The sequence below is a fragment of the Styela clava genome, chromosome 2, assembly GCF_964204865.1.
Source record: "Styela clava chromosome 2, kaStyClav1.hap1.2, whole genome shotgun sequence".
Lineage (NCBI taxonomy): Eukaryota > Metazoa > Chordata > Ascidiacea > Stolidobranchia > Styelidae > Styela > Styela clava.
Genome location: NC_135251.1, coordinates 20,711,926 through 20,727,432, shown reverse-complemented (window position 1 = coordinate 20,727,432; position 15,507 = coordinate 20,711,926). Strand labels below are relative to the sequence as shown.

Sequence of the window (15,507 nt, the reverse complement as noted above, 5' to 3'; positions counted from 1 at the left end):
GGTATGCGAGAGCTGTTAAATAAATAGTTGTAATTTGAAATGGTGCGTGCACCAGTTTATTCATTTTACGACTGAACTTTACTACAATTTGGCACCTGAAGAACCTAAACCGCTAATTTAACATTTCCATCATATAGCCTGAAAACTCGTTTGAAATATTGTCTATTCTTATAAACGGGTACGAAATTTCAGAATGCGAGGCATGTAAATTTAAAAAAAAACGTATGTTTTTACCAATTCGTTCTCCCAAACACAAAGTTTTAGCAGTTGATTAAAATTTACTTCAACTGAATAATGTACTGACCGAACTACTTAACTACTTTGCAGCTTTTCTTATACCTTAGTCAATTATATTCAGCGACAAATCAACAAAAAGAAGATTTTTACAAAACATCTGCAATATCAGAAAAACGTACAAACCTTAGCTATGCATATCGACAAGTTTCCTGTGACTCTCCTAATTGCCGTCTATTACCTTGTTGCTCCGCCGCCAACAATGGCAGGCTGTGGTGTAAATTTTGAAAAGATGAAAACCAGACGAATAGAAGCCATAAGAGGGCAAATACTTAGCAAGTTAGGCTTCACACAGTTACCTCGCGATGATAAACCACCGGGACAAATTCCGGAGGAAGTGCAGGCAATGTACAATCGCACCCGGGACTTTGTCGAAGAGCAAGCGCGCTTACGGCGGCTGGAATGCGAAGAACATGATGTGGATTATTATGCACAAGAAATTGTCACAGTTTATTCTAACAAAGAAGCGTCAGGTTCGCCAGAAGGTATGTATTTTTTATTTATTGTAATTTTATAAGTCATTGGCGAAGAAGTCAAACCATATAACTCGGTGCTATATCGCCGCTTTCGAATGTCAGCGATAAATCATGAAAGCCTAACATGACCGATCTCTATACGCATCTCGTATAATCATTTGCTATACCTATGTTTACATTCGTTGTCCCCGACGTTCTAACCACCCGGCGTTATGAGGGAAGAGCCTGTAGACATATTGGCTGGAAACATATGTTTGGTAACAACATAAAGGGTGATGGATCTGTCATTCTTGCATTTGGATATCGCGTATTCATAATTTGGCGGCAATAAGGCTCAAAATGAACATATGATTGGAAAAAGGGTTTTTAACGAACTTCAGATTATGTTGAAGGCGTTTGAAGCATGAACCTACTAAAAATATAAACAAACGTAATAACTTGGAAAATTACTTTAGAACAAAATTTGTACTGGGTTGACGCTTTTGCTTTCGACAAATTTATGAAAGCGCCATTATTTATGTTACGTAGTTGTAGAGTTTTTTAGTTTGCATGGTTAAATCTCGAACAACTTCCTGCGCATCTGCCGAAACGCAAATTTACAGCACTAAAATCGTCGTTTTTGCGTTATGTTTATCGAGTTTTTAGTGAGTCGAAACGACTATCGAAAACTTCAAAAGTCAATCGATATGGGTCATTGAAAGTTAATGGTGTTGTTTACTGATTTCAGTTTTTACATCAGCTGGATTGTTCCTAGACATTGCCCCACCCACGAACTCACTTGTACAACTGTGACGTCAAATTAGGGTCCTCAAATATATCCCTTTCGAAACTCGTGTGTGGTCGATGGTTGATGTTAGCGAATAAATAAACAGAATTCGATGAAGCAAATAATTGACTTTTGCATTCAAGCGTCCCCGTACAGTAGCCGCAGATAAAAGAAAAAGTTCGAATTTAATAGTGATAAATAATCTTCACGTTAACATAATTTGGTCCTTGGATAGTGAAATACTGTACGGAGCGACCTAACCTTGTGATTGCTATGGTCTTGTTCATATCCAAATTGTATCTCAAACTTTGATGCTTGGTCGTTAAAGCATATTTCGTAGCGAATAAGATCATGTCCCAACCAGCATAATTATGTAAAAGTAAGTTCTCTAGTGAACTTACGCAACACGTGGCACAGTTCTGTTGTGGCGGTGCACTTCTTCTGTATGCATTGCTTTCAAATTATGACGATGATAAACCGCAAGGCGCGATCGCTTTTGTTAAACCAATTCATAATTTACTTTTGTTGTTAAAATATGCCATGACAGATTGATAATGGGCTCGAGTGCGTTTACAAATTATACACTCCATTACTGCAGTACCAAAATTTCATTTAAGACAATATTGCGACCGCGACCACGACCGTCCATCGTGCGATATTGCCATTTAGGTATATGATCGCATCGATTGTGAACCTATACGAACGACAAGGAAATCTGAGGCAAATAATATGCCAATGGTTTTTCATTGTTCAATACGTTTATAAAACTCTTTGTTGGCTGGCTCCGAAACATGCTCCGAGGTATGCCATACTTTGAAAGCAAAATTTAATCTTCTATTTGTCGAATCGAGTTTGAGCAATTTTACAATATACGATATTATTGGTGCGAGGAAAATGCTTTTCAGTGGATATAGACAATCGAATACAAAACCATGACAAATTTTACGCTTCCTTGTACTTCTACAAAGTTGTTCTGATTTTTCATCCTTGTAATCTCGTAGAAAAATTGCACGCGGTGTGTTATTAAATATTTAATGAAAACCAGGTCGCAGTTTCAGGAAGCTTCTGGTACATCAAATTATTCGCCAATCTACGATGTGTAATATGATATTGCAAGTAAATAGAACACCCATAAATTTTCTAAAGCAAACATCACTTGTATGAGCAGACGCGTAAACCAGGAAGCGAGACTCAAGAAAACCGCTTAAGCTCACACGCCCTATTTATGGTGAAAGGTCGCGACATAAAAAGTTTTTAATACCGATTTGATTCATATCAAGTTGCTTTATAACTCATGTCTAATCATCGCAGAATTTTAATCAACTCAACGATAAAATATATGTCTTCTATCACGTTCTGTTTAAAGTGTACGATCGTGTAAAAAGGTTTATCGTTTTATAAAATACACAAAGGGGTGTTGGTTTACTATTTGTAAATACACGGTCGAACATGGGAGAGTGCTGAACCGATGTTGCAACATCGTTGCATTGAAAGTGATGATATATAAGAAAAACTACTTATTTTACTGGCTCTGGTATCCTAGTTTTATTAGTGAATCATTGTTTACTCTGTACCACTTTCATAATGTTTAATTTGGTTTTGAGGCGTTTGAGTATATTTCATGTTGAAATTTGCCAATAAAAATGGTAGGCTTGCCATTTTCATCATCAAATGTCACTTTGTATCATATGATACCCTTTGATCGCGAGGAACAAAGACCGAATGATGTAATCAGCAAATATGAAATTTGTTTAGTTGTGATTTTACTACACAGTATCGCCCACTCACTTATGCTTTATTATAAAGCCGATTGAATGTATTTGCTTGGTGGTGTTTTATTATACTATATAACCACAGAACTATATCTATGACAATCCTATTATAGCTAATCAATATATCAAACTATTCCATACATATTTCACATTATATGGTTTTTCATTTGCAGTGGATTTCTACAAAAATCGAAAGCTTTCCAGACAGATTTCAGAATTTTTTGAATTCGATCTTGAACCATTCAAACTTGATACTGAAGCTATCACCAGTGCAACTCTCAGGTTTTATCAAATTCCAAACCCGGTATCAGAAAGTGGAATTACACAACAGGTAAAGTTCCATATTACCAAAGAATTTGCACTTCCAGTTTAGGGTATATTGCGAGGTATTAGTGTGTGGATATAACATATGAAAGATTATTGTTAGTATAAAAATTTCTTTTTACTTTTGATGAAAAAAAAAACAATAACAAAATAACAGACAAATATAAATTTATAATGATATAAGTCTGATTTGGGTTCATCTAATGTAAATTAAAAATTATGACATTGAACAGTATCGTTGAGTATCGTTTTCGATGAACGACGTGTACGAAGGGACCTCCTGAAGTATGCGCACCAAGATGGTGCACAACCTGAACTGAAGTTGTACACCAGGTTAGGATTCAGGTTATGCGACATCTTGGTGCGCATACTTTAGGAGTACCGTACGAAAACATAACACCAAAACCAGAGATATTTAACGTCGACCTTGTAATGTATTTTGTGCAGATCAAAATCAAACTGTAATATTGTCTGTACTAGTACTATAGTCTGTAATATTGTATTGGTTTGTATCACTTCAGGTTGATCTTCACCAATTAACTTTGCCGGGAAAGGAAGGTCACTCACCCGGCAGACATTTCTTGACTATGCGATTGATGGATACGATTGGAAGTGGATGGCAATCGTTTGATGTAACCACTACGATACGTGAATGGGCAAGATATCCACGTAAGTAAAACTTTAATGTGAATTGCAGTTTGTGTATTCATTGCAAATTTATCCAAGTACGAATATGTAATATACGCGACAAATTTTTTATTAATTAAATCCTACTGATCTTGTAAGCTAGTATGTATTCTAAATTGAATGCATGGTTTCACCGTGGTAATTTTTCTGTAAAATCGTTGAAGTTATTCAATACATGCGACACCTCTGTGACCTCAGTTAAAGTCATTAATGTTTGGAATATTGGCTCTATGACGTTATTTTACTGACCGTGTCATTGGTATAAGCATCTATCGAATCGGATATCCGATTACGCAACGAATACAAAAACCTATTAAGCTTACCAAGTAAAATAAAAATAGTCCAACGCCTGTCGCCGGATATTTGAAATGTAACTAATGTGTGTTGAGTATACTCGAACTAACTAATCTCCCACAATTCAGTATTACATTTGCTACGACACGGGAAATGGATGTGGCGTATCCAATTCCCATTGTGATCCATTTCCTGTCTTGTATCGTAATATCGCTAGTTAATGACGATTTCCCGCACAGATTATTACTTAAACTCCCTTAAATCCCAGGTGTACTTTGAAGCAGGCCACTTCCCCGTAAATAAACATGGAACGGTGCCTAAAATTAGTTAGTAAAATTTACTTTCATTTTCTGCCACATCACCAAAGGTTCGAAAATTTTAGCCATTTGCAACAAAATAAATTACGCTTTCCACGTTATATAATCTTTTTTGTATTATCACTGAGAATTCGTAAACGATTGGTTGCTGATTAAAGTTTATTTTATCTGTCGGGCCGTCCTGGATCTTTGCTTTTCTTTTATAAGAAGGGGCTTTTGATGAAAATTCATTTTAGAGTAAACACCTCCTAATGACGTTCTATGTGACATATATGTGATATATCGTCTCTCCGTCATGATGTTGGTATATAGAGGGAACATTATCGGTGGATATGACGTGGTGCTGGTATTGCGATGTCAAAGTTCATGTTCAGTTCAAGGTACACTTTGTCAGTGCCATCTTTGAATTATCTACAAAATTTTACCGAGATGTGAGAGACTTTTCATTTTTTCAATGTGAAAATTCAACTTAGGGTAGCATATTTTAGGCACAGAACATAGCGTTGAAGCTGAATTATGATCGAATCACGTTTTGGAGTTTTTATAAAATATCTGAACATATACGGTTCTTGAAACAAATTAGCTAGATCGAACTTTTCTACATCTCATTAGTTTTCTGTAATTTTGTAATTGTAAGATCGGGCAATTAGCATTGTATCCCCAAAATCCGATTTTGATAAAACATTGAGAAATTTGACTAGAAATGTTAATGAGATTTACATTCGTCACTTTTGTTCTGCTTCGTCTAGTCGAGTAGACCACTTCAACCAAAATCACTTAAATTATCTTTTTCGGTCATGAACAATACGTGACGTCTAATCCTTTGTGTTGTCACCTTCCGTCTTATGTTGTCTTTTAAGTGGGGAGCAGGCCAAGTTCTTCTGGCTACATATCCGTTCACACGGACGTTACTTTAACGATCATTGAACTTGTATAGCTAATCTTTTTTATACCCACGGGAGCACTTGCGTTATCACAACGCCACATGAGAGAACTCGACATTATCTAGTTCAAGCCTATTGAAAAATTTAATAAAATAGCGGATCTGTTCATACTGTTCTCATTAGTGTCGTATTTATACTATAAAAAATGCATGAAATGTACCGTATAATTCACAGTAACTTTATATGACAATATATTATCTTGCCGATAATGATACTTATTAAACGTGAATCAAAATCAACTGTAACCATGCCTTCGAAACAGCTATAATCAACGGGTACTTCCACTTTACTTTTAAAAATTTCGGATATATGTTTTATTGACTATTTCTATATATTACGTGTCTTTCAATTATCATATCGAATAAACACGATACGATTTCTGTGACACGGGCAATCAAAAGAAATCTAATAATGTCACGTGATACAAATTTTAGATATTTGGGGTTTTTGATCATCTTTGATGTCGGGTAGCGAACTTTGAATATCAAGTGATGGCCTTGTCGCTATCCCGTACTTTGATTAACCGCTGAAAATGCGTAATCCGGTATTTGTCAACAAACTGATAACTTGTGATGTAAACCGACTGAGAGGATTTCGAAGTACTTATATTAGGAGTAAAACTTTAAGTTGACATTTATCCTGTCGAATAATTAAATTGCGGCTCATTTTAAAATGACTGATGGGGTAATTTAGTTTTTGAAAAATTAAAATTTTACATTATCCATCGGAATTTTAAGTTCACCCAATTTTATTCTTGATAATAAATAGTACAATATATGCGAAACACTCTTGCAAAATCAAGCGATATAAATTTTGAAATTTGATAGCAATTAGTTCATTTGAATTCTGGAATCCTTGTCCTTAAAATGTAACGATATCCATACCGCAAACATATTTCTAGTCGTTTCATTTTCTAATTAGGACTTCAGAAGATATTCGGAGGTAATTCTTTGATGACTAGTTGAATCAAACATTAAGACTTCCCACGACCAGGTCTCACTCTTCCACCGACCTCTTTTATGTTTTTAGTCATCCGATACCTCGACGACCTTATCGCCCCATGCATACTGTCTGATGTATGACTATATTTAAAAAGGTAGAGACATGTAAAACCAAGTGTGGTGAAAGTATTAAACGACGTCTCGTCGAATAGTGATATATGCATTAATTTCGATCGGAAAGCTCTGTCAGCAAATGGTCAACGCCTGATAGCCTGAACAAATAGTTTGTAATAACAACAGTCCGAGTGCACAATTAATTGAAAAATGGCGATATGGGAACTTGAGACAGCTTTGGATTTGACCTGGAACGGATTGTCGTCTGTGGGTAGCAGCAGTAGCGATGTGAAAGATCCGTCTCACAGGGCGGGCGTTTTAACAATGTATCAGGGTCTGCGTACAATCTTTATTGCAACAAATTTCAATGCAGTGTTAAATTTAAAAATGCCATGCAATTTATTTCGTATATAAACAGGCAGGCCACTATAAGTACTCGAGTATATCAATTTACATACACCGAGTGAAGCTAATGGTATATCAGCTTCCGTAAATAAAAATGACTACAAGTTATCAATCATCTCAGACGATTTCCCCCTCCCACACACTTAACTTGAAGTTCATCACGGTAATTACATGTTAATTTGATTTAAATAAATGTCTGCAAACTTTTAGGTATGATTGTTGAATGACATCATTGTAGCTCCCAGTAGACCTGCTTGATAGATTTCCTGACTCAGTGGCGTTTGATGTGGCAATGTAATAATGTCATATTGTCTGATACTTATACCTTCGTCAGAGTGTTTTACACAATTTACAATAATAACGAGTGGGCGAGACTCACCCAAGTTTTCTTTTGACTAAAACTATGAAACCAGGTGCTTAATGAACTTATAGCTAAACAGCCTATAGTTATGCTTTCGCATTTCAAATTCGTCTCTTATATGTGTTTAAATATGACCCGATTTAGAACGAACAATGTCAAACGATGAAACATTGTATATTCTTCGAGAGTTCATATGTTTCGACCTGTGTTTCACTTTTTTGAAAACGTTTCCTCTTTTTCAAGTTTGGTTCATATTTAATGGTAATTCTGTCGATGACTTGTTTTTGCTGTCTTGTATCTCGTCGGCAATACTTTGGTCTTGTTCTATTTCGGTCTTGTTTATTGTTATATCGGAGCTTTATGCGTCATATTCGATATCGGCTGCTATATTTGGATTCTGATAAATTGTGGTTAGTTTGCAGCTGATATACCAAGCAAGATTTCAAGTATGATTTTATTTAAAGAACTAGCTAATTTATTGAAATATTTATAATTATTTTATGACTGGAAAATATCCATTTCTCAGCAAAAGAAGGTCTTAAATGAATGATAGGCGCATCATTGGTATATATGTATAAAATCTATTCGGTTAAAATGAGGTTTGGTTGATTGTGACCTATAGTCTCTGCACTGGCTTTTTCATTAATTATTCGTAATTTTCATTCATAACAGATACAAATCTCGGGTTAGAAATGACGGTTCCTTGCCCAGAAGATGACCAAGCATCACAGTCACCCACGAGAAGATCGTCGCCCAGAGGAGTAAGGGAAAAAATGGAAATATTGTTTGCAGGTAAGACTATAGTTTTAAAAGTACTTTATCAATGGAAGTTTATGATCAGTGCACTTAAAAATGGATCGCACCTACCGTTGCCTCTACCTCCTTTCCGCCATGGTCTTACTGCCTCTATTTGCTTCTCATTTTAGGCGATTCCTCATAATGAATCAATGAAAAGTGATTTATATTTTTACAAAAATCAGAAAATCATTCTTTCATGCCCGTATTTGGTTTGACTGAACCTGCTGATCTTTCCCTAGATATTCTTACTGGCCACTGTGGAAAAACTCTTTTTAATTATGTTCAATGAGTAAATTTATATTATTGTCCTTATCTGTACATCAATTTATGAAACAAACCCAAAATTTACAAGCAATTGACGCCGGTTCGGGGCTATTAATTGTGGTGTTCGGTGCCCTTGTTTAGACACGTCTCAAATATAACATTTCTGTTTTTAACATTTGCAGTGATCTTATCAGTAAAATCAAGATGTTTGTAACAATGTAGTAGTGGCAACAGTCGCGTGCGGTTTATCTTGCGTTAAATATATTTATATTAGTCATAATTTCGCGCCAAATAAATAATCGAAAACAAGCTTTTAACGAGGTAATTGATGTCCAATGTTTGTGTAAAAACACCTTTTGAATGAGCATTTGAGGAAATGAAGATTTCGGCGCCAAATTCGAAGTTGATTATTGGCCTTTGGCCGAATGAATTTACTACTATATTTCTTTAAAACAATTGAGACACAAAAAGTCTCTGATTTTGTCATGATTTGATTTTGAGCAAGGACAAAATTTGTCGATGCGACCATCCAGGTCGCGATGTATCACGTTTAAAAGAACCGGCCCAATATGAACCCCTATATTACAATATTATAAGAAACCCGACTCAAATTCTCTCTAGCTTCTCTATTAAATGGGCACAAATTACCATCACTTACCACGCCTGAAGCTTGTATAAATATATTTGAATTAGTCCTTCATCAAGTCCGATACGTACATGATTACATGGCGGCGTTGGTGGCCGCCGCAAACCAATTTAGATGTTTATCAATATCCGTAAACAGAGCGTAGCAATAGAGGCCGATTTTGACAGTTTTGATTACCGTTTGTGGTACTTCGCTGTTTTTGACGCACGAACGATCGTAATTTTGCCGGAACAAAATAATGTAACTCGTATTTATTTTGGACTTCCGCGGGGCTTTTGATTCCATATTTATATTTAATCGTATTTCCAACCGCCCTTTAATTTAGTATTCATGTTGAACAAATAGATAATAACTACATAGTATTTATTTGTTGTGGGTTTATAACATTCAAAGCAGATATATATATCTTCTATCTAAGTCTTGAGTTGACCTTGCAATGTAGTAACAATTTTGATTGCTTAAATACTTGCATTTGTACTTATCACACTAAGATCCATATTTTATTTTTTATTTCTGAATTTGAAAAAAAAATTGATTTAGAAAAGCCGATAACAAAATGAATAATTTTATCCGAAACAGGGTACTAAATATTAAACGGAAGTTATATGAATAACACATCTCATCTGCTGTCATCAACTAAAATTCATTACTATATAATATTTCAGGATCAAACAGGCATATGGCAGCAGGGCGGGGTGACCGAATTACAGATGTTCCCGTTTCGACGACAGCTACAAAGGATTTACAACCGCATCTTGTCGTCATGATGAGATCGCCAGAAGCTCAGCGACATCACACAGGAAAAAGTAAGCGGCGTTCAAAGAGATCTCTTGACGCCGAATACTGCTTTAACAGTAACCCAACCGAGACCAATTGTTGCCTAAGAGAACTGTACATCGATTTCCGGAAAGATTTGAAATGGAAGTGGGTGCACGCTCCGTCCGGATACAAGGCTAATTTTTGTGCTGGTGCCTGCCCTTACTTATGGAGCATGGACAGCCAACACGCAACAATACTAAGTTTGTATAAAAGCATGAATCCCAAAGCATCTTCATCGCCCTGTTGTGTTCCCAAAGAACTTAACCCGTTAACAATCATGTTCTACAACAAGGGTAGGTTTCAGGTGAGGCGACTAAGCGACATGGTCTTGATGTCGTGTAAATGCAGTTAAAGCAGGAATAAGCTACTGTGTCTTTAAGGATTTTACTGTGTATGTGCGCGGCTTCGTTTACTCATCAGTCGAACACAGTGGGTTAATTTGGACTTTTGAAAGCGGAAATGGTGCTTCCCCATACATTGCAATGACTTGTTTGATTCTGGTAAACGTTGGTTTTAACGACTGATAGCGTTAAAATGAATGTAATTTGAATTCACGGATACTTTTAATAAGTGCCAAATAAATTGCTTCACATTTATTTTATTAGAGGAACTACCTCTGTTAAAACATATTCTGCTAGCAATACTATCGCCTCAAATTTGATATAACCATTTTATACTCATAAATTCTTATCCAAGGGATAACTTATCAAAGTTCTTATATTTATCAATAATTAGGACGCTCAGTTTTTTAATTTCCAGACCTTGTAAATTGCAAGAAAATTAAAGTGCGACATATTCATTGCATTTGAGGCCACTGATATTGTAAACTAATCATAGTGTCCTTATTGATCTGAAAATCATTGTTGGGAATTTTGTTTTCTCGTATGCATCCAAGTCAACAGGTATTTCATCTCTGAGGGGTCTTGCCGCGCAAATTTCTCTGATAATTAGGATATATACTTTTGTTATGGGATTTAGTTTCTTATCAGTTCATTGCCACACTCTTTGCTCTCGTCCTGGTGAACTACTTTTTTATTATTATTACTTTAGTTTGAACGTTTTTTTTGCTTCTTTATTTATAGAAATGCTTCAGCTCTGTATCCTTATTACCAGCAACAATAATTATTATTATATATAGAGTCGCGTCACCAGAATAAGCAGCTGTGCATATATCTGGACAAAGAGAATTCGTTTTGTATTTATGTATAGTATTTGCTAAAACTGTGCTATTGTTCGATCGGAAAATTCCTTTATATTTCGCAGACCTATAATTTGAGTATTACATTTGTTACCACAAAAGATCATATAGCGTCATTCCATGCCTCCTGTATCTTATCAAATTTGGAAAAGGTTTCGTGTGACTTATCGCCATTAGCATACTATGTTAGGTTTAAATAGGACTTATCACTGGTAAATTTCACACCACGAAGCAATAAAATTTTCTTTTACAATATGGTTACTTCCCGCTATTTGCTCCATATGCAATGGAGTTAATTAACGCCTGTGTACTACGCAATATATGAATTTCGGATAATGAAATTTGTACTCAATTTATATGTAGAACATCCCTCAAAATGACCAGTTATCTCGATAAGAAAGTGTGGCTGACAATTATCAAATTGTTAGGGCTAGACGTGGCAAATATTGTACTGACTTCCTACGTTAAATATGGAATCAACTTTTGTGTGATATATGCCAGACATGTTCAGCATATGTATGAAAGTGAAAAATATTCTGTTATTCGAAGGCAACACCATAACTGACGGAAATGCAAAACTGAATACCCTCAATTGCTTCCTGTCAAACTCGATTAAACCTGCAGGCCTATGGCAAACTTCTACCGCTATATTGCATAAATAGTATGGATACCCAAAATAAACTTCAAGCTATCTTCATCGCAAAGATTTTGCGTGGAATGGTCAACTTTGTTTAATTTGGGATCGATTATATATTGATTATTTGAATTTGGCCAAACTGAGATGGCACCAAGGATATCCACTGAGCATGAGCATACATTTGTTACTGCTAATGCAGCGACAAATAATGTTCTAAGGGAGTTCGACAGTTAGGTATTATTAGTTTGAAAAATAGTCAACTGTTTGTCATTTGTATTAAAACATCCATCCATAGTTTTGGTGATGGGTTCTTCTGTCTTTTTCCATATTTACGTCAACCCTTTTTTCAGCGCGGTTTACTAGTATGTTATATTCGGAGTGAGTAGGTTTTCTAGAATGGATTAATGAGTTTGCTGACAAGCACACCGTTTGTACCGATATGCGTAACAACTCTTGGGTCGTTTGATCGATAAATCTTTTTAAAACGCCATATTTTTTATTTGATTATTTATTTCTTGTTATTTAATCTCAAATGATACGTACATATCTAGGAATGAATATTGTACTTGGGGACTCGGGTCGAATTTGGGCTCGAATTGATAACATTAGCTGGATGCAAACGGCGTCCAAAAAGCAACGTGTATGTTATTATATATATAGTTTACATAAAGAAACTCGTGCTAATGAAGATCAATTTGTTATATTTGACTGGTCGATTCGATTTACTTTTGTACTAATTTTTGTCTGATTTTAAATCCTGGCTTCAAATTCAGGTCTAAAGTAATTTGCTCGTCAGTATAGATTATTTTATAATAAATCTTTTTCTGTTATTTCGTTGTAATGTATATTGCTATTATGAAACCAGTCAATTGATAACAAACTGAAAATCTTGCTCGAAAATGTTTTCTCGTTGTATACTTGACTACGTCGATGAGAATTTCCTCTCTGTTTTTAATGAGTATCCAATTTAATATATACACAGATAATGTTCTGCGAAACTCGAAGATACATGCAAATAGTTTGCTTGATCTCTATGACTAAAGATTGAAAAGTTTTTTTGGGGTGAATTGGCGATTTATTCTCTGTACCATTTCTCTGGAATTTTGGGTCTTATAACTTCCTGACCTATCTGGCATCAATACTGTATATCAAGAGGGCTATGTGAATACTTTATACCTATTTTTGTATTATTTATTTGTTTATATATATGTTTGCTGAGTGTGAACTGACTATGTCTTGTTCTCATTTTTACTATTGTATTATCAGGAACGGACTCAATATCTGGACCTCGAATGTTAGTTTGTTATTTTAATTATTTTTATTCGCATCCAGTCTCGATAATATTATTAAAATTTCATTTTGCAATCAAGATTGTGTTAGTTAGTTATGGCGAGAAGAAAAGTTTAGAAACTTGTTTTGGTCAATATTTGAAGGGGAAATTCTCCAGTTCTGTTGGCGTTGCTCAATTGCAAAATATTTTTCCTCGTCGTCCGGTTTGATGTTGTCATCTGATCGTGAGTAATTCGATTACATAATAAATTTAGGCATAATGTATTGTTTTGTAATCATGGTCAGAAATTTACGAAACGGGAAAATAAAAATGTCGTAGCTACGCGTCACAGGCGTGAAGCCTTTTCAAACAATTTCGTTCGAATGTTTCCGGCTCATGACGTCAACTCGGATGCTAAAAGGCACAAAAACATGCTTTGGAAGCAATCGTTTGTGACAATTGAACGCAATAATTCAGCGGCATCGCCACGTATATGCGTTGTTTGCAAAATATCGTTTGATATCTGTATAAATCAGTGAATTTTATCCGGGAATGTGCGTCATGGAAAAAATTGAATGTCTTTTGCAGCAGTACGCTTATTGTTCCCTGCAAAAACGGTAGTTATTTTTCATTGGAACAATGGAAAAGAATAAAAATTCACAACGCTGACGAAACAAAGGCGCCAGGTGTTATCATTCCGATGTAGTTAGTTTACATGCTGCTGATCTCTATGTTCGAAACTTCTGTGAAATCTATATCAAATTAGGAAATATGAATTAACTAGAACTTGGAATTCAAAAACAGAGTACAAAACGATTATCAAACAATGGGAAAATAGCTCCATTTCTTGAAGTCCAGGTCCATGTATCTGGAACACTGAACTCGTAAACAAACTATTGCCATACCCGATTTCTGAATAAGGTTTCCAAGTTTCACATTCTTGCATTAGGTTGACAATTACATCTTGTGAATATTCGTATATAATTTTTCATTTGCAGTATCGCTCGTGAGCGGAAACGGCAGCGATGTTTAAGCCTTTAGTCCTTGTCTGATAAGAGTACCCTCAACATGCCCTTCATATCGCATATTAGTATTGTTTTCAATTTCGACTACTTGCTAGCCATAACTGTCTGGCTGTTGGGCTGGGAATAATATTTAGGTTATAGTGGGGCACTAGTATATACAAAGATAGTCTCCTAGAAATTCAGCTGTATTTATCTGCGCTGCTTCAGAGCATTCCCCATTGAGGGAATAGCTCTCTAGTAGGCTACCGCGAAAGAGGACATTAACCTATAAGTTATTGTAGGAACCAACCAATCCAGTTTAAGTAGGCTAAGTATCTCCCCGCCACTACACTACCAGTCCACATTGCATCTTTATGAAGTCATCACCGGCAGAATGTCGCTATAGGAACAATATATCAACGTACTTTCCTGTTATTGGCTAATTAGTACGATGCCAATCGTGACGTAACAAGTCAATTTTAACAGTGCAGATTTTTTTTCCCAACCAGAGAATTTCACATGGTGATAAACATAAAATCGCTTCCCAGGTTTTGCTACGCATTTGAAAAACGTTTATAGATGTGTTTCCGAAATTTGGATATACAGTATGAACAGTTGGAAAAACAGTAAAAGATTGGAGAAATTACCCATTGACATAAAAAGACAAACCTTCTAGTCTAGTAACCATTGGTCTATAACAGACATAGTTAGCGTTTCCTCCGAGCATCGGCTGGAATGTTAATTTCAAGTTTTGATAATAAGATCATTGACTATGCAGGCCTCCTTTAACAACCGATAGGAACACTTCGTAAACTTTCTGAGGAAAAATTCGGATTATTTTTTCACAATTGAAGAAGTTGTGTAAGCATTCAAAACTTAATGGACACATTAGTGGACATAACGATCGTTTCAGTATTATGTTGTTGTTCTTGTTATTCGTCATCATTAGAGAGAGAGAGAAAGAGATTATTACTTTGTCAACCAAAAAAGAAAGGGTACAATAATATATATACAAAATATGCAAGTCAATTCGGTACAGACTGGAGGGAGCGATATGACCATAAGGTCATCAAAATCAGCTCTTCCCAAATTCAATCTTAAGATTTACAATTAAGGTATATAAATCATGTATCATCTGATCTGATTGACACACAAAACATTCAGTTTTGATATATA

At 35.5% G+C, this 15,507-nt stretch overlaps 1 protein-coding gene across 1 annotated transcript; it reads left to right on the top strand.

The window, feature by feature from the left end:
- The first annotated feature begins 308 nt into the window (after window positions 1-308).
- On the top strand, window positions 309-13,422 carry LOC120336554 (transforming growth factor beta-2 proprotein-like). The gene is made up of 5 exons (XM_039404251.2): window positions 309-779; window positions 3,482-3,639; window positions 4,154-4,301; window positions 8,368-8,487; window positions 10,069-13,422. Exons 1-5 carry the CDS (start codon window positions 428-430, stop codon window positions 10,572-10,574), a joined length of 1,284 nt encoding a protein of 427 aa, XP_039260185.1. The 5' UTR covers window positions 309-427; the 3' UTR covers window positions 10,575-13,422.
- Window positions 13,423-15,507: the final 2,085 nt, after the last annotated feature.